This window comes from Uloborus diversus, chromosome 8 (genome assembly GCF_026930045.1).
Source record: "Uloborus diversus isolate 005 chromosome 8, Udiv.v.3.1, whole genome shotgun sequence".
Classification (NCBI taxonomy): Eukaryota; Metazoa; Arthropoda; class Arachnida; order Araneae; family Uloboridae; genus Uloborus; species Uloborus diversus.
The window spans coordinates 46,339,440-46,358,758 of NC_072738.1; the positions used below are offsets into that span (position 1 = coordinate 46,339,440).

Genomic DNA, 19,319 nt, shown 5'->3' on the forward strand with positions numbered 1-19,319 from the left:
ATTAAATTAAAAACACGAAGAAGTAATAACTTTTAAGCTTTTATCAGTATTAATTCAAAAACCAATGATTTCTTCTTGAAATCGTGATTACAGTACGCTAATTACTTCGGGAAAATGAAATAAAGGCAAAGGAGCTAAGGCATTAATGAAGGCTTCCTCTTTGCCTGTATGGGTGTTTATTTTATAGCATTGAAAGCGTGAAACGAAATTTCAAGCTAGGTAAAATAAACAACCTAACATACACAAAAGCAATCTTGGGAAGTTCATCCTGTGGTTAATAAGTAAGATTCAATTGACGTTGAGAAAAAAAGTGCACAAATATTTGGCAGTATATAATCGCACCTCATTCATTTTTTTTTTTTTTTTGAACAGATAATTTGCAGAAAATGCATAGAGAAATAGAGTACTTAATTTTCTAAAGAAAAAAAAAAATTTCCTTCATAAAATCAGTTTTCCCTGATTTTTTGTTATTTTTTCGAAATTCCTTGATATTTCCCTGACTTTTCCCTGATCTCCCTGATCTGTCGCCACCCCTGTTTAAAAGAAGCAAAATATTGCTCAACTGACAGCTGCTAAGCATTGTAAAAAATATTTTGTTATAAAATTTAAAATGACAAGTTGGATGTTTAAAATGGATCTTTAACATAACACAATTCTAAAATTACTGAACACTAACTTAAAAAAATTATAGTTACTTGATCATTTTGCATAATTTTACCGAATATAACACTGCTGAAGTTACAAGCAATGAAACAAATAAACAGCAGTTCTGTATATCTCTCAAAATATACTTTTAAAAAAGCTACAAAAATGCTCTTACCAGTCCAGCATTTCTGTTTTTGATCCTCAGTTTTTTTGAATTTGCAAAGTCGAAAAGTCGACCATATTCTTCCCTAAAAAAGGCATTTTGAGAACATACATTATATCATATACTCAGATGCCATTCCTTTTTTTTTACTCGAAAATTTTAAGGAAAGAAAAATTTAAACTTTATTACTTAAAATATGAATAACACCTAATATTCACTTACTTTTCTATGCTGCTGAATGTGTGCACAATGCCAGATTTGGTTTCGATTTCAAAATCAAAGGATCTAGTACTACCACCGCTTCTGGCAAAATTAACCCATGCTATTTCATCGAATCTAATGTGCACCGGTGGCTTATGAACATAAATGATGCCTCTTTCAAGTGGGTACAGCAGTCCATTACCTGCACGATAAGAACATGTGATAACCTGCATCCCACTATGCCTAAAGAGGAAAAGAAATATATGTTAACAAATTGCATTTCCATATTTATTTCTTTACATATTGATAGGATAGCACTCCTTAAAATTTCAGAAAAATGCTTCAAACAGAATTTTTTATTCACAGTATTTTGCTTTTTTATTACATAAACAGGTCTCTTTACTAATAATAAAGCAGAAAGTCTGTATCCCTGTGACGTTTACAGGGCCTAGACCATTTGGCCGATTTTTATGAAATTTGGTAGTTTGTAGCATGGGGGGGGGGGGGGGGATTTTTTGAAGTTATATAATAAGCGATTTTTTGAAAGTTATATTTTATTCTTTTTCTATTTTAATTTTAAGAACATTTTAACAAGAAAATTAATATAACATGGACCAGCAAATTAAACATAACGTGGACGAGCAAATTACCATAACATGGTCGAGCAAACTACCATACCATGGGCAAGCAAATTAACATAGCAAATTGGCTAGAAATTAATTCTCCATTATTTGTAAGTATACAGGCAAACTAAGTGACCTTTTAATTTTCTACTACGGGCAAAGCCAAGCGATTACAGCTAGTATAGATATGAAGCACAAGTACAAGAGTAAACTTACCCTTTAAATGACCCAGGAACAGTGATTTTCCTCTGCACAATTGCTTTCATTACTCGACTGATCACTTCAAATGTTGGCCCACTCATTTCTTTTTGCAGTTTATCTTCATATTTTTCTTTAATGTCTTCTCTACAATAAAATAATCGTAATAAATTCACATATGCATTATTAAAAGTATTGAAACAATATATAATGTACTAGTAGCCTAACGTACTCTGAGAGACTAAGTTCTACTGTTGTTTCTTCTTCTTTACCAAATAGCAAAATAAGAAACTGATAACGAGTTTGCCCTTGCTTGATAGGTGGATCCAAACTCAACTGGAAAAAAAAAACCTTGTTCAGTCAAAATTGAATGGTTAAGCAGTTTTATTACACATGTAATAAAATACAACTAAAATTTAACTTTCAGCATACTTAGCTTCAGGAAAAACCACAGAACAATCATTTTATTGCATGATACAAAAACTAAAACTTTAAAATACCAAAAACATATACTAAAGTAATTTATAAAGATTTTAAACAAAAAGGAAGAGAAAAACCCAAAGACTAATAAAATGTAAAAAAACCCATAAAAAATCGAACATATTTTGTAAGTTTATTAAGTTGGTTGTCACAAAAAAGGGAAATAAAATTACAAAAATAATAGCTTTAGTTCACACCAATAAGTAACTTATGATAGTGCAGCTCGGTTAACAGTATTTAATGGAACATTGTGTTGAAATTAAAAATATAGTAAATAGCAATTATGCTCCAACTGCTTGAATGTTAGATGAAGATAGCCTGAAACACTTCCTGATTCTTGGAATTTCAAATTGGGCAGATTTTAAGTTTTTCTTGTGTTTTTTTAAGTCTTTCATTAATATGATTACAAACATCATTCCTGTCAGTGTGTGACACATGCACCCATCGGCGAAAATTAAAGTTGCAAATTTTCTCGCTTTCATAGATTTTTAAATAGCAAGAACTTCCTCTAAAAAGATTCTTTGAAATTCTGATAATAGATTTTACTTTTAGAATTCATTTTAATGAAAAACGAAGGAAGATATTAGAAAAAACGGACAGTTTTCAAAATAGGCAGTTAAGAAATAGATAGGGAAATAAACGTGCAAAACAAAACAATAATTGAGTCATGGTTGCTAAAAATAACTAGAGACGTACCGAGTACTTGGTTACTACTCGGTACTCGGCCAAATTTTGATCAGGTACTCGGCCAACACCGAGTAGTTGTAAAAAATTGAATATTGTTCAAAGCAGATTTTACAATTAATAAAAAAAGTACTAGCATATAATATACTGCAATCATTTACAATTCAAATTTACAAGTCAAATTTAAATTTTGAGAATAATGATGCTTGTTATGCTTTAATGGAGTAAATCACATATTTTAATGCCCCAAAGTTTATGAAACTTATTTATTAAAAATGGATTTTTGCTACAAACAAAATTATTTATAAGAAGCATGAAAATACCTTTTCTAAAAAAAATAAAACGTTAAAAGCACAAATGTGCAGGAACACTGCAGACACGTGTTTTGGCATTACAAGGAATGTTTTTTTTTTTTTTCAATGCACTAAAATGTGAGCTTCCAGATTTAAAGACATCTGACAAAAGTTGGATTTATTTACATTCATTAGCTCAGATTTTATGCACTAAAAAAACAGTTCCTTGTGATGCAGAAACACGTGTCTGCAGTGCTCCGGCACATTTGTGATTTTAACATTGTTTCATTTGATTTTAAAAATTATTTATGTTTGGCGGACTAGAAGTATAGATTGATATAGTTTATTTTAATTCCAACTTGATTAATCCTATGTTCAAAATTCGTCATGTGTAGGCTGGTAGTTCTTCTTAAAACATAATTGGAATTCAGTAACTCGGTACTCGGCCAAAGTGCTACTTGGTACGTCTCTAAAAATAACAAAGAGCTGGTGATTCATCCTTAACTGCAACAGAGCTGAATCAGCCAGCACAGGATGAAACAGTTTGGAACAGCTCCATTCCTCATGGGAGAATGAATTCTTGTGACTGCTGAGTGTTGCTGCACATGAGTTCACTACCACGCATGAGTTGACTACTGCGGTGATTTAAGGAAAAAGTTGCTTTTTTTTTTGCAGCACACTTTTTATAAATTACCATTTATAAATTACGAGGCAATCATTTGCTGTTTTTATACAAAATTAAAATACATTTGCACAACCATTTAATAAAATGAAAATTTGCATACTGCACAGCTCAGTATACATAGTATATTACAGATGCATACTACAAACATTTAATTCAAAAAAATATATATTTTCTACTTCATCAAGGTTTGTCATATAATGGCTTTCGTTAGATACCATAATTCAATTGTGGAGTGTGTGTGTGTGGGGGGGGGGGGGAGGTATTAAAGTTTAAATAGATCTTTTCATTAATAAAAGGAAATCTAAAGGTACTTTCCGATATTTCGAATAGATTCAACAAAAATTTTACCTTTTTCTAATCCAAGAGCAATTTGAGAGAATCTATACACAAACAAAATTAATTTAACATATTTAATTTTTACTTACCACAAAAAACATTTGACGGTTATCTTTGTGAGGCAACAAAAACAACCTCAGAATTGTGGTTAAGGGAATTTTATAATCAAACGTCTTGCCATGAAGTTGGATAAATGAAGGAAATATTTTGATGTCATACCTTCCTCTAGAAGAGTAAAAAAAAAAAAAAAAAAAAATCAACCATAGTTTTAGATCTTAAAAATAAAAATGCTTTCTATTATCGACAGAAAAATTACTTACCTTGGAGTCAAACATTGTAATTCTTTGAATGTAACAATTGCATCACCAGTAGCTTGAATGATACTTGCTTTTGATAATACATTATCCACAAAGGCCTAGTCATTGAGGAAAATAAATAAGTATTTTACACTTGAAATAAATAATTTATTCAAAAAAAAAAAAAAAAAAAAAAATTAAGACTTGTTTAAGATTTTTTACATATTTTTAATCTTAATGCTACAAAACCTTAATATATCATGGTGAAGAAGAAAAAATAGTGTTTTTAATTGAAAATAAAATTATAACAATGCATACAAAGTGTTCTCATTGCGCATTTTTAAAGGCCTGCTAGCCTTTTCCAAAAAGCAAATAAGACATGGTTAGAGATTACAACGAGCCTATTTTTTCAATGCAAATCAGATGTGACCAAATGGATACAAAGGCTTGCATTTCATACAGAAAATTACATTTTACTTGAATAAAAAAAGGTTCCTTGCAACCAGTAGAATTGCTGGGGGGGGGGGGGGGGGGGGTATGCACCGGTGACACTCAAAGTGGATCTAATAGTTTATAAAAATATAAATACTTAAATTCAGAACAATTACACCAGTAAATCTTAAAATTCTATTTTATCTATCAAATATAACAAAAATAGAGTCTAGTGTTGTGGGGAGGGGAAGGTTATATATGCTTCGAGGGCAAATTTTGCATAAAATGGATTTGTAGTATATTTTTTACGCCACAAAAATTAGCCCACTTTTAGCCCATTGAGCTTACTGAAAGTACCATTTAACCATTATGTTTAATCCTGAGAACGGTGATCGACTCTTTTATGGAAAGCAAAAGGATCTCGTAAATACAAACGAATAAGATAAGCCTTATTAATTTTTTTAAACAGATGCACAGAAACTTGTTCTGATGACATGAAGGAAAAAATTACATACCTGCACTGGGTCAACACTGGAATTAGGATCTGTTGGTATATGGAAACGTAATTCCATCAGGGATACAGCTGCTTCATCATTCTGATGAAACTCTAAGGTTACTTCATTTTTAGCACTTGTGCAATGTGATACATTGCCCAGAGGTACTTCAAAGGCAGTATTCTTATCCACATCAAAAGAAAGAACACTACCTAAATAATAAAAGCAATAAACAAAATTTTGATTTGAGATATTTAAATATTTTTTAGACCAATTCTGAAAAAATTCACCTGTTTTAATTATATGAATTGCAACTAAAATGTACAATTTAGAAATCTAAATTTTAAATGCATTGCACATTACATTAAAAAAAATGTATACCTTGAAATTTAGCAGTCCCCCAGTTCCATCCTTTTAAACACAATTCTTTCGACTTAAGTTCTTGTTCAAAATTAGTAGTAAAAAACTTCCCCAATTTGTCATGATCCTAAATGAAAAACCATAAGGGTTTTATTATAAGCAGATAAACATATACTAACAAAATTATAGATGGGCAGTTCTCAAAAGGTGGGAGCAAACAGTTTTCAACTTTGAAGCTTCAGCACCAAATAACTTTCATTTTAATGAACTCAAAAATTTTTGAGTTAATTTTGGACATTCAAAATGTTAACTGAGCAAATGTACCATCAAAAAGAAATTTTTTAAAATTATTTCCACACGTTTAAAAAAAATATTTAAAAAAAAATCAAAGGTATGAATCTTAAACTGAATAATTTTTTGATAATATTTCCCACAAACAGTGCCGGATTTGAAAGCGTGGAGGCCCCGGGGCAACGAAGGAGTGGAGGCCTCTAATCAGAGTTGGGCAATTCTTTGGTAACGGAATTACACATCAGAGCAAATTTATAAGTTTTGATTGGAATTAGACTAAGTTATTATTTTTTTTTAATTTATCATACTATGCATGCATAACAAGTGTATGCACAGTAAACAAAATTTGCATTTGAAATAGTTCACAAACAATCCATACATTTTTTAGAATTTTTTTAATGCTTGGTAACGGAATTACAGAAAAAAGACAAAGTTAAAAGTGATGCTAAGTCAAACTTGAATTACTGTGAATTTAAAACATGATTTTATTTATTTTTTCTGTGGTTCAATTGACCACATGTGATATTATAAAAAATATTTGTCGTTGAAAATATACTCATTAGTTAATATTTTTATTTGGAATTTAAATGGAAGTAACGGAATTACATCAACAGTAACGGAATTACATCTTATTAAGCTTTTACTTTTTAATTCAGAATTTTATTTTTAATGAGAAATATGCAGCATAAATATTGATTACATTTTACTTTACATTGTATAATTTTACAAACTGATCATTTGTGAAGGATAAATGACCCCTGCGATCCATTTGTGGTTCAGAAATTGTCATCAAAACATCTTTTTCTTGAATATTATTGTAGTCATCTTGTGAAGGCCAGATGAAAGTGTCCCCATTTCGCTTTACAAATTTTACAAGTAGCCCAGAAGATTTTGTGGTCATCACTTGTCCTACGTAATGATGTATAGTTTCCTTTTTTTTGCTTGAAGAAGCAGGCGTATATTTAACTAAGACCCACTGGCCATTACAAATTGGTAGATTAAGTTCACTCGTCGGCTCACAGAAAGGTTTGGGATTAAAATTGTGATATGTATAATCACTTGAAAGCGACATATTTTTTATTTCCATGACACCTTCGCTCATAGCTTTAGCATAATGCACATTACGCACATTAGGAATGGGTAAAATATTTTCCCATATTTTATTATACTCTTGCATATTTTTTTTCTATTTCCTTTGTTTCACAGTATAACACGGTAATTTTTTCACATTTTACTTTAGCTACACGATAAAAATCTGCAGCACTTTGTACTTGCTCTTCTTTGGACAATACTGCGGTTGACACAGTTCTTTTAACAATCCCACCAATCCCATCAACAGCACCCTTACCATGGCTCGTGGCGAAAAACTCCCAAGTGATGTTTCTCTTCAGATGGGTGAGAGCACAAAGCAAGTACTTCTGCTTGAATTGACTTGATGCTCCATCGGAAAAAAATACTAACTCATCATATTGTTGTTAATGTCTAACTTCTAGTTTTTTAATCCTTATTTTTAAAAATGTTATTACTGCATATTTGTCATGGGACATATAATCGGACACGATAACAAAGGAGTGTACATTTTCTGCTTCCCAAGCACAAACAGTAAACAGAGTAACTTGATTGTGGGACCAATAAGAAGATTGAATCTCATTTTGATTTATTGTTGTAAAATTCTCTGCAAAATCAACCTGGATAATTACTTTGGAGCTGTTGTTTTGGACATCTAGTTTCTGAAATTTGAAAGATTCTGCTTGTCTCCTCTTAATGTATGTGTGACGGAGAAAATTTGGCACTTGTTCTTCTAATGCAGCAAAGCAGTTCTCAACAGTCCCGTTTTCAACTGTCTTAAGCACTTTGGCATTATCTGTTGTCCACTGATACCATTCTATTTTCAAATCTTTGACTTCCTCAAAAGCATCACAGGCTTTAATAAAGGAAAGCTGAGGGCAATTGTTACATTCAGAGAACATACATTTTTCATTGTCTTGATTGCAAGTAATAACAGAACAAAATTCTTTGAATGATACTGGGACTTGAGGTAAAACTTTTTCTAAAGCAAGTAATAACAACCTTACATTTTCGTGGTACTTACATAAGCAAGTATTGTGAGGAACATCCTGCTGTAGCAAAACTTGCTTTGGGCGTAACATTGCAAATTTTGAAAAACTTATTTTCACATCATTATTTTGCTGCAGGAACATACTATGTGCTTCTTTTAAAGTTGAAAGCATGAATTGTTTTTGCATTTTCATTTTCTTTTTATCATTTTGTACAGTTACATAGTCTTTTTTCCCAGGACAAACCCATGATGTTTCAAGAAAAAACATTTTTACTTTACTTTTGATTTCAGAACTTAATGCAAGAGTATTTGTTTGTTTTGTCTCCCTTTGCTTACAAAGTAATCCAACATCAGAGGCAAGTTCTTTTATTACAATAATTTTTTTCCTTGGAGATCTTGGTAAATGTATCTTGACACGCTGTTTTGCTTTTCCTATTGACTGAGGTGTCATCAAATTTGTCACAGACATTTTTGCTGAACTGGGATTGTTTGTGTCATTTTCTGAAGATTTTTTCTTTCTCATTCTGTGCTCTTGAACACGCATTCTGTTTTTCACTCTTTCACTAGCCAATTTCTTCTTACCCATACTCAATTTTGCCATTTTCTTTCTTTGTCTGTCTTTAAATTTTATTCATTCAATTTTTTCAGGATTACTTTTTAATTTTTCTCTGTACCTCTTCATCTTTTCCTTAGCAGTTAAAGCCATTTTCAAGTTATTGTGATTTACAAAATATAATACTAAACTTACTTAGAATTGAAACACACTGTATAACTAAGAACAACATCCAGGCAAAGCTCACCTTGTTAAAAAAAACATGCGTGTTCTTTTTATTGCAAAACAAAAACAAACAAGTTGAGTTGTTTTGCAACAACTTTTTATTAAAACAGCTTAACTTTTTAAAGTTTAGTTCTTTATTTTACTTCCCAAGAAGCAGTTGTATATTAAACTAAATATAGTTTTATGTTTGCACAACTTAAAATGTCCGTTTTATTTTTATTTTTGAAAGAACAAATGAAACTGAATAATTATTTCAGATACAAAAAAACTTAACCACAACAAGAAATGAACTAAATTTGTTTACATATATGACATTACAACTACCTGGAGTTAATTAATGCATAAAAAAGTTCAATGTAATTCCGTTACCTATTTTGTAATTCCGTTACCGTTAATTTTACCACTAATTAAAAACATATTACAAATTTTTTTGCATCACTTTACTTCTTCAGTGTGCCACTAAGAAAAAACAGAACATCTAGTTTTTAACTACATTATTCTTAGAATAAGGAAAACTTTAATATCATTATGGTAACGGAATTACATTAAAAATTCCCATCATTATAATTTATTAATAAATACAATTAGAACATATATATTTTTAATTTTAACAATATTTCTACTAAAAGTAATCTCTTTGGTATTCGCAACTCCAACGAACTATAGGGGGCCACTGAAGTCACTGTCTAATGGCGGACTTAAAAACCAAAACAAACGCACATGGTAACGAAGAAAATGCTAAAAGTGTTGTGATTTTTTTTCGTACGTATGATTTTTTCGCTTTATTCTTTTTAAATTAATATTCAAAGTCTTGTGGATATTCTGGCCCACGTAGAAAGAAATGAGAATTCAAGAAGCATTACTAAACGTCAAAGATTAATGCAAACTACGTAGTTCGTAGTTCTAAGCAGCTATTTCCACGATGTTGAATTCGATATTTATCAATTCTTGATAAAACTAAATAATAATTGTGGCCTGATAAGAATAACAATTAATGCTAGAAAATTCAATATGACATTACAAATTGTTATCGAAAGAAGATGATACTTTTTTGCCTTGCTTGGCTAGCGCTTTTGTTTTCCATTTGTAGCTGAGTTATTTCTCTCGAATTCCCGAATCGGTTTATTTAAAAATTTTCTGTTTCGATTTTTCTAATTTCTGAGTTACGATTTAATTGTGTCATGTTATGCAAATCATCAACAAAATTCTCACGGATATATGGTGGTAGTTTTTTTTTTCAGTTGATTGACCATTATTTCTTTTCACTTATCGAATTCTGTAATCTTACTACCATTTTATTCCACTCATGATAAAAATTAAAAATGGTTTAACTAAAAACGCGAAATCTCGCCAAGGCTACTTTGCTCGCTCTATACTAAAACTAGAACTCTAAACAAATTTGGCGAAACCTTTCAGCTGAGAATAAAAGGAATAAAGTAAATTCTTTCTCGGTTATTCATTTTGTTCTACGATAATATATTCAAGAAAATATTTTGCATACTGTCCATTCCAACTAAATGCTGCTGTAAAATATGGTAAGTTTAATTAATTTAAGATTAAAAAAAAACCCATATTCTTACAAATTCATACAAAACAATAAAATTTTTTACCTTGTATAACGTTATCCAAATTTGTTAATCCAGAATTTTCGCTTTCACCAATTATTAAGGAAAAGCTCGAGAATACTACTAAGGGACGAATTAATTTCTGTAGCTGAAAGCAAACCAAGACACATCGATTGCGTTAATAAATACTCAGAACAAACTGCCTGTGTTTACGTCAACAGACACACGTGGAACGCAACGTGGCAATGTTTTAGTTCCATTTGCAGTTTTGTAAATCACCGCAAGGTAGCGTATTCGAGCGCTGGAGTTCCGAATTGAGCAGATAACAAACAAGTAAAAATTAAGCATATTTTATTATACATGAGCTTAAACTGTTTGCTCAATATGTATTTATGTAAACTGCACCCTTCTGGATGCCTGTTTAAACTTGTCTGTCTGGTATTACAAAAACCATAAATGTAAAAAAAATACTAATAAATGAAAAGTGTATACTTTTTGCTACAAATCTCCAAAATTTGATAAAAATTCGAGCTATTTTAGTTTTTGCTACCCATGTCCTGTTTCTCAAAAAATTGCCCAGTTCGAAAAGATCATCATATTTTCGAAAATATCTGATACTTTGATATATATTCGAATATTTTGATGTATACTTATATATCCAATATTTTCGATCAGCACTTTAATAGTAAATACATCCCCTGACCAGTGAAAGTAAGGATATATTTTGTAAAAATTTTATTGTGGGGGCTCCGGGGCAGTAGCCCCGCCTGCCCTCCCCTAAATCCGGCCCTGCCCACAAATTAAAAAAGTAAAGACATATTATTTATTTTGTAAACGGTTTTAGAAATAAAGGAAGTTGGATGTATGTCCAAAAGTTACAATCCGGACAATGCTACTATTTGAGAACTAAATATGATTAATATGTTTCAAAGGTATTTTTTGATCCTCAAAATCAATTTTTAATTATTTTAAAGTGTTTCTATATGTTTTTATGCAGTATCTTTGAAGCATAATCATTTTCTTAAACATATATGTGAGATGTCCAAATTGTGTTACGATCTAGACATTGATAATTCTATCCATTTCCACATTATTATAAATGATCTTCTGTCTTGTAACCTTAATAAAAAAAGGCTTTACAATGATAATTTTTTTAATTCAAATGGTATTTTGCACAATTAGTATGTTATGCATTGAACATTACATAAATAAGAGTAGAAACACAAGTTTCAATCGTAACAAACACATTTAAGTAAACAAAACGGGGCAGCTCATAACACTGGAACATTTCGAACATGATCATTTGTTATTTTGCTGATACAGTAACCACTCGTTATATCGCGCCTCGTTATATCGCTCTTCTATCTCCCGAAACATTAAAGCATTAAGAAACATTAAGAAAGGAAGAACGTTCTGGATGGGCAAAAGAGTTTTCTGTAAACAATGTGGTTACTTTTGCTTTTCACATCCTTTCTACAACAAGTCAAACGAATTAGAAAGTCTATTGGGAATAAGAGGGTATTAGAATGCTCAATCTTGTCTCGCGGCAGCTCAGAAAGATCGTCTTTATTCGCCATTTGATGTTTTCAACTTTCTGAATGTGAAAATTTACTTAAATTTCAATCTTGTTTAAATTTCAATCGGTGTGATACTACATTCGTGAACTACATCGAAACCTTTAGAAAATCATGTCAAAAAGAACGAATGCTAATTTACTTGTGTATTGGACTAATAACTATTTTTAATGTCCTCCGTTATATTGCGCTTTCGGATATATTGCTCTTTTTTCTTTGTCCCCTGAAAAGCGCGATATAACGAGGGGTTACTGTATTTTGGACAAATGCTTTCAAATTACGACAACAAATTGATATCTAAACAGCAATTATTTAATAAATAATTTTTCAATGTCCTAATACATATTTAGACATTTCTCTCTTTGCACAAAAATCGCCAAGCAAAACCCTGATTGGCAACAACTCACAAAGGGTTACCAGCCGGGGGGAATTCCGGTTTTCGCCAACATCGTCAGTTTTTGGCGACTTTATCACCTGCGCTGGCAAAATGGGTGTTTTTTTTTTCAGATTCGACGAAACCATAATAAAATTTTATAATTTAAAGACCAGCATATAAAGTCATTCAAGTACTTTAAATCCTCTATTTTTCATTGCAGAATTTAAAAATAGATAAAATTTTTATTGGAAAAGTTCAAAAACTGAAACTTACATTGATGATGATATGTCCAAAATCTGTTACTTACAGACCAATCATTAAATTTGCTCTTTATTAATTTTTATAAACACTTGCTGTCTTTTTACGTTTGTATATGATGTTTTAGGTGTACATACTATGCAATAAAACAAAATTGATGTCAAATTTCAAAGTTTTAAAAATTGCTCAGAATTAACTTTTTTTGTTCCCACCTTTTGAGAACTACCCACATGAATTCATGAGCTCTGCAAAAAAACATGGCGACACTTTATGAAATAAACAAAAATAAAAAATGAATTTAAAAAAAAAACTTATATACCATCTCATCAACTTTCATTCACTCTTGGACCATTTTTCTTTTATAAACATTAGAAAAATTATTTAATATTTTATTCATTATGAAATTAAACTTTTTTTCAATAAATACAAGATATTATCAGTTCTACTAGAAAGTTCTGTCTGTTCATATGGAAAATAATTCATGCAGCTCTTAATAAATTTAACACGTTAAACATCACACACATTTATGAGGTTTCCAAATACTATGAGCTTTTTAGAAAACCAATGAGAATAAAGACAACTACTTACAGTCTCAACAAAACCTCCAAAACGGTACATAGTTCCATTTTTCAGCATTATACGTAAACCATGATTATTTGCCAGCCTCATCCATTTGATACTTTCAATTTCTGATGCTTGTATTTGGTCTAATTTTCCTGTTTTGTTGTTCTTAAAAATTGCAGTTTGGTTTGTAAGCTTCAAACGGCCTGGAATCTAAATAAAATTCAATTAGTATGAAAAGCAAACCATAATAAATGTGTAAAATAAAACTCTTTGTAACATTACTCTTCTTTTGAACCCGTAACAGGGGAGGTGAAAAAGTAGGACGTAAAAGGGGACGTGAGGTCAAAGAGACCGCTCTAATTTCAATTTTTTAAAAAATTGTGTAATTAAGACACATTCCTGTAAATTCTGTTAAATATTCTTTGCACTTTCGTTAGCACAGGAGAAACTATTTTTGCATTTTGAACTGAAATATTCCTTTTCCAAGGAAATTTAACAAATGCTTAAAGATTTTTCGAGAGAAATCATATGCTGCAGTAAACAATTTATAATTCGTAATAAAAATAAATCTATTATAGATTAATGATTTTATTTTAGTTGTTTATTATATACAGGACATTTAAATACCAAAAAATTAATTATATCACATTATGGAAAAATTTTGACAGCCCTTCAACTATTAGTATTTTACATCGTATTTCCAGGAATAATTCAGCCTTTATTGTCCTTAGAACATCCTCGCGTAACTTTTGCAAACATTCCAAACAATTCTCAACCTCATCTAGAATATTTTGCATGTCTTCCGCAGAACACGGATAAGATAAATGAACCTATATCTGCTGTTCTAAGGTTGAAAGCCAGGTCTATTACGGACGAAAATTGTAACACTGAAAGGGGGGGGGGGGGGGAGCGGTCTCACAGACTGCTTCTAAAGAATACAATGAAATTTAAACCAGATGCACTAGTCAAAACATCCTGATAAGCAAAAGATGTGTTCAAGGTCACAAAACAACAAGCTATTGGGAAAAACCATTCAATCGGACTGAAAATAAAATAGGGGTGGTGGGATGAACTTTTGAGCGGTCTATGAGACCGCACCTCCCCTGTTAAGGGTTGATGTGTTTTGCAATATTTTAATTGGCAAGCAGCATGTATATCTCTGTAAGTACCCCTAATCCCTATACAATTTTTACGTAACTCTTAAGTATTGAATTTCGATTTGTAAATTGAACAGCCTAGGAAATAAGTTGTATCACATAGATTTGTTAGTGGTTGTCAATAGTTTGAGATTCAAAGCATATGAAAGACGATGCATCGTAAATTGCATTGAAAATTTTGTGATCTCAAAAAGTAAAGTAACAACATTTTTGAAATGTGAATGATACTTAACTGGATGTTGATGCAGTGTACTTTATGATTTTAGATGACTGTTTTCATTAATAAACCGGGTGCAAATTGTTTTCAATGGCATAAATTTAGTTTTTTCATACCCTAAGATAAATATTCTTATATTTGTAGAACCACCCATTTGCACCAGTTTATCTAAAATATAAGGGATAAAAGTATATAATTGAAGCCATTGTTCAAACCTTTTCAAATGCACAAATTTAATATTACATTGCTCAAAACTTGTTTGATTTTTGGTTGAAAATGAAATCTAGCAAATGTGTCGTAAAACTGTGCTTTAACATCAGTCCCCCCCCCCACTTTTGGGTTTCTGCTAACAATTTTTACTCCAAAGTATCACATTTTTATTTCACGTACTTTCACTTGTAAATGAAATGGTATGATCTATTTATCAAATATAAGTCCCTTTGAAAAAAAAAAGATTGCATTGCCTGCACACCATGAGCTTATTTAAACATTTGTAGTGCAATGTTAATCTCCATGTGCCCCAAAATGAAATAGTTAAATAGTTGATGATTTAGTAGTGCATTTAATTTTTAAATGATTTTTCAGTTCATGTCAAAATAGTGAAGATTTTTGATTTAAAAATAAGAACTTCAAAGGGTCTTCTACAACTAGTCATTGGAAAAAAAAAAAAAAAAAGCAATTCGAAGAACTGTGGGACTTTTTTTTACATCGTATAATTGATAATCCATGTGATTCATTGACTAAATGATGACAGACCATGTTTGACTCTTCACAAGAAATATTCATTGGTCACTGGAAAAGAATTTTAAAAAGTGTTCTTTTGAAGTATAGTAAGCAATGGAATATCTGTCTTGGTCGAAAGGGTTTTTAAAAACTCACTTGTCAAACAAGTTCCTCCAGATGCGTGACATTTTAGCACTTTTCAATTCGTATGTTTAAAAATGGGTAGTTTTACTGACCTTCTAAGGGCGAATTGTCATTACTAAACAAAACACTTGTTACAACTTAACAACATTGAGCATTAACAAATCTTAAGTTGCATTATGATTCAAGTTAGTTCACACAAAAAATCAAATGTCTACAAACCAAAGCTCCTTTTTCTTCCTTCATAATCTCTGGATATTCTAAAAAATCCATTTTTAAATTACAAAATTACTTTTACGAGTTCATTAATCAAACATAAATTTTCGGCGACAACACAATGCGCGCGAACCAAAAAAGTAGCAATTTTCTGTACTATTTCACTTCACTGCGTTTTTATCTTCATGGTCAACAACAAATAATTAAATATCTTCTAACGAAGGACCTAAACACCATTAAATAATAAAAAATGGTATGACAATTACTATTCCAATTTATAAGCGCAAAACAAAGCTATTATTTTGATATTTAACATTTTCTGAGTAAAATTTCAATGTATTTAACCACGACCGTAGTTAAATATTGCGCGAAATGTAAATTTGCGCAAACTTCTTGTTTGAAGTTGTAAAAGTGTCAACAAAACTTGAATGCATTAAATTTATAACTTCTTCAAACTAAATTTATTATCCTGAATTCAAATGTAACATATTTATTGCTGTGTAAGATACTTTCATTTGCATTTCGTCAACACAAGATATAATTTCGCTTTTATTTTCCTCTTAAATGCTGGTGGATTTTTTTCGCTCACCATAAGTTTTTCTTTCAGATAATGTACTAGAGCAGCGTTTCTTAATTTCTTTGATTAGTGGAACTCTTTTAAATGCTCACTTTTTTCGTCGAACCCTTAGTTTTTTGTCAATAGTTTGCAGTGGCGTAGGCAAGGTTCTGTTTCCGAGAAAGCCCAGGTTCTTTCTTCGAAGAGGCTATCTCTTTAACTATTTGCCGATAAATTGATAATTAAATAGACTTCATTATTGACCATGCTAATTATTGCTAACTGCTAATTATTATTTATTATTATACGTAAGACATCAAAACACTCCTATATGCATAGGCTGCTGGTGACCCAAAAGAGTGGTGTATCAAAGGAGATGCGGGGCAGATTTGGTGGGTGACACCCCTAAAGTTAAATTTTTCTTCAAAAATTGAGGAATAGAATTTTTGCGTCATTATTAATTAATTGACCTTCTTCCAAACATTCCACAACAACACAAGAAAGGGACTCAAAAAACGGGACCTGATGGCCACAGAAGATTTCCTCCTACAAAAACAAAGTTCCATTTTTAATTTTTCCAAATAATAACATGAGAAAAGTATACAACAAGCACTTATTAAGTCAGTTCTTTCTTTAAACATGTGAATAGATCATCACTATCATTTTTCATTCAACCCTTAAATTTGAACTTAGAAAAATGGAGGATCCCCTTTACTGTTGAAAGTGAGAGGGCAGTTGCCTCACTTGCCCCCTCTTACAAGCCGCCTCTGCATATCTGTGATTGTGAGTATTTTTAAAAGGGATAAAAAACCTCAGAATTTATGCATCAGTTGTATGATTAAAATATTTTCTTGATTATGAAAAGAAATACTGATGTGTTTTACCTACATTAATGTTAATAATTCACTAAAATCTACAAAGAAAAAGTTTTTAAAACTTAAAAACTAAAATATCACTTTTTTTCAACAATTTTGTAAAATTTATTTATTAATCAGAGATTTTTTGATGTCGCTGTGTGTTATGTTGACTTAAATTGGTCCTCGCTCATTAAATGTTAAAGTTGTACTTTCAGCTGCTGCCATAGATACTAGGAGAGTGGCTAGTATTACGACTAGAATATTTGAAATTTACGTCAAAAATAGTAATTTTAACCAATATTTGGTAGTAATGTAGGATAGGGAACTTGGGGTGCCCGCTCAAAAGTTTTTCAATGTTGAAGTCATTTTTAAGTGGCAAATTTGAAAGATGTGGAATGAAAACAATCAAGTCTCATGAACCCCTGAAAGAGCTTTGTGGAACACAGTTTAAGAAACGCTGTACTAAAGCGTTCCACAACCTTTAAAGAACAAATTTTATGATTGAGTACATTTTTTGTTAATTTCTAGTGAATAAAATTCTTGGCAGAATTTCGTGCAATTTACCTTGTTAATAATGTTACTTTTGGTCTATGTAAAATTACATTGTATTTCTCAAAGCTAAGGGAAACATTGATCTTTTTGTTGTCTGAAATGACATGCTTATAGTGTTTTAAGAACTAAAATTTGCAACTGGAAAACATACAGTTGCCAGTCCACATCTTCCTAGGTATTGAAAAAGTTCCTCAGTGTTGACCAATTATAAAATGTTTTCAATAATGAAAATCTAAATTATTGACAATGGTCAGAGCTCTTAACTTTTCCTTGATCGACCTCCAACGTTTTCCTTTTAATTTGTTGCTACAGTTGGCCCTCAATTTTACGAACTCGGGACCATGGAATACATCGGAGTAGGCCCGGATCTATAAATTTTGGGCCCCCCTGCAACAAAATCTGTAGGGCCCCTCCTCAGAGGCGAGTAGTGTATCTTTACAACGAAATAAGTCTTAGTACTAGGTTCTTTTCCCTTTTTCCCTCCAATTTCTTGGGACATTGGGCACTTTAAGGATGTACCCCTCGCTCTTTGCCCCCTCCCTGCACTGCAGGGTCTGCGGGTATGCAAGGTGCGGGCCTGAATCAGAATCTAAATGCTTTGAGAACCATGCTGTATGCAGTTTTTATATTAATATGGCAAGTTTTATCAATACTAATAGATATTTAAATTTTTATTGTGCCCAAAATATAAAGAACATCTAAACACAGCTATTAAGAAATTTAGATTCTAAGTACAAATTTTGCTGACCGCTTTTAAACTTATTTTCTTAGTGGAAATGAAAGCAAAGTTGGAGGAAGATAAAATCACACAACTTGAATTAAAAGGAATATCTTATTCTTTTCCTGAGATTTCATGTTCCAGGTTCTAGAGTTCTTGGAAAAGAGATACTTTGATTTTCGATTCATTCAAAAGATTTTGCCATTTCTAGTTTCTAAAAAAAAAAGAGAAACTCATATTGGTGTGAAAATGATGTAGACTATTCTTTTATTCTTATGTTATACATAAATAATTTTTTGACTTTTTATAGAACAGCATGGAAATCCCAGGCATTATAAAGAAGCTTGATGAAACTGTTGTAAATAGAATTGCTGCAGGAGAAGTTGTACAAAGACCAGCTAGTGCATTGAAAGAAATGATAGAAAACAGGTATTTTGAATTTTTATCTGTTATTTCTTTTTTTTCCCCTTCAATCTAAAATACAGTTTTTAGAGAAATTTAATCTCTAACGACTTTTGATCTTCCTCTTTAACACAGTTAGTCATTAAAAAAACTAAAATTTTTGGGAAGAAAACTTTTTTTTTCCGAAAAAGGTTGATTTTTGAGAGATTTTGAAATTTCTAGTACAAAATTATAAATTCAGAAATTTATAATACTTACACATGATTTTTTTTTTTTAACATTTCTTTTTTGTTCAGTATCTCACATGAAAACATTAACTTTGTTAATGCAAGATCAAAGATAACTTAATTTCCCTGTACACCAAAGTATAATTTGCTACTTTTCTCATCGGCAGTGTAAATGTATACCAACAGAATCTATTAATA

At 31.0% G+C, this 19,319-nt stretch overlaps 2 protein-coding genes across 2 annotated transcripts in view; one reads left to right on the forward strand and one right to left on the reverse strand.

The window, feature by feature from the left end:
* LOC129227233 (FACT complex subunit Ssrp1-like) overlaps positions 1–15,950 on the reverse strand; it is a 32,614-nt gene extending 16,664 nt beyond the window's left edge. Inside the window, exons 1-10 of the mRNA XM_054861742.1 lie at positions 15,816–15,950; positions 13,380–13,565; positions 5,912–6,017; positions 5,552–5,742; positions 4,629–4,723; positions 4,398–4,533; positions 2,063–2,166; positions 1,849–1,977; positions 1,031–1,252; positions 821–893 (exon numbers count right to left, since the gene is read on the reverse strand). Of these exons, the coding sequence (XP_054717717.1) occupies positions 821–893; positions 1,031–1,252; positions 1,849–1,977; positions 2,063–2,166; positions 4,398–4,533; positions 4,629–4,723; positions 5,552–5,742; positions 5,912–6,017; positions 13,380–13,565; positions 15,816–15,866 (1,293 nt within the window). The 5' untranslated portion in view covers positions 15,867–15,950. The remainder of the gene's footprint in view (positions 1–820; positions 894–1,030; positions 1,253–1,848; positions 1,978–2,062; positions 2,167–4,397; positions 4,534–4,628; positions 4,724–5,551; positions 5,743–5,911; positions 6,018–13,379; positions 13,566–15,815) is intronic.
* Positions 15,951–16,229: 279 nt separating this feature from the next.
* LOC129228344 (DNA mismatch repair protein Mlh1-like) overlaps positions 16,230–19,319 on the forward strand; it is a 47,240-nt gene continuing 44,150 nt past the window's right edge. The window contains exons 1-2 of the mRNA XM_054863023.1: positions 16,230–16,309; positions 18,808–18,921. Of these exons, the coding sequence (XP_054718998.1) occupies positions 18,809–18,921 (113 nt within the window). The 5' untranslated portion in view covers positions 16,230–16,309; position 18,808. The remainder of the gene's footprint in view (positions 16,310–18,807; positions 18,922–19,319) is intronic.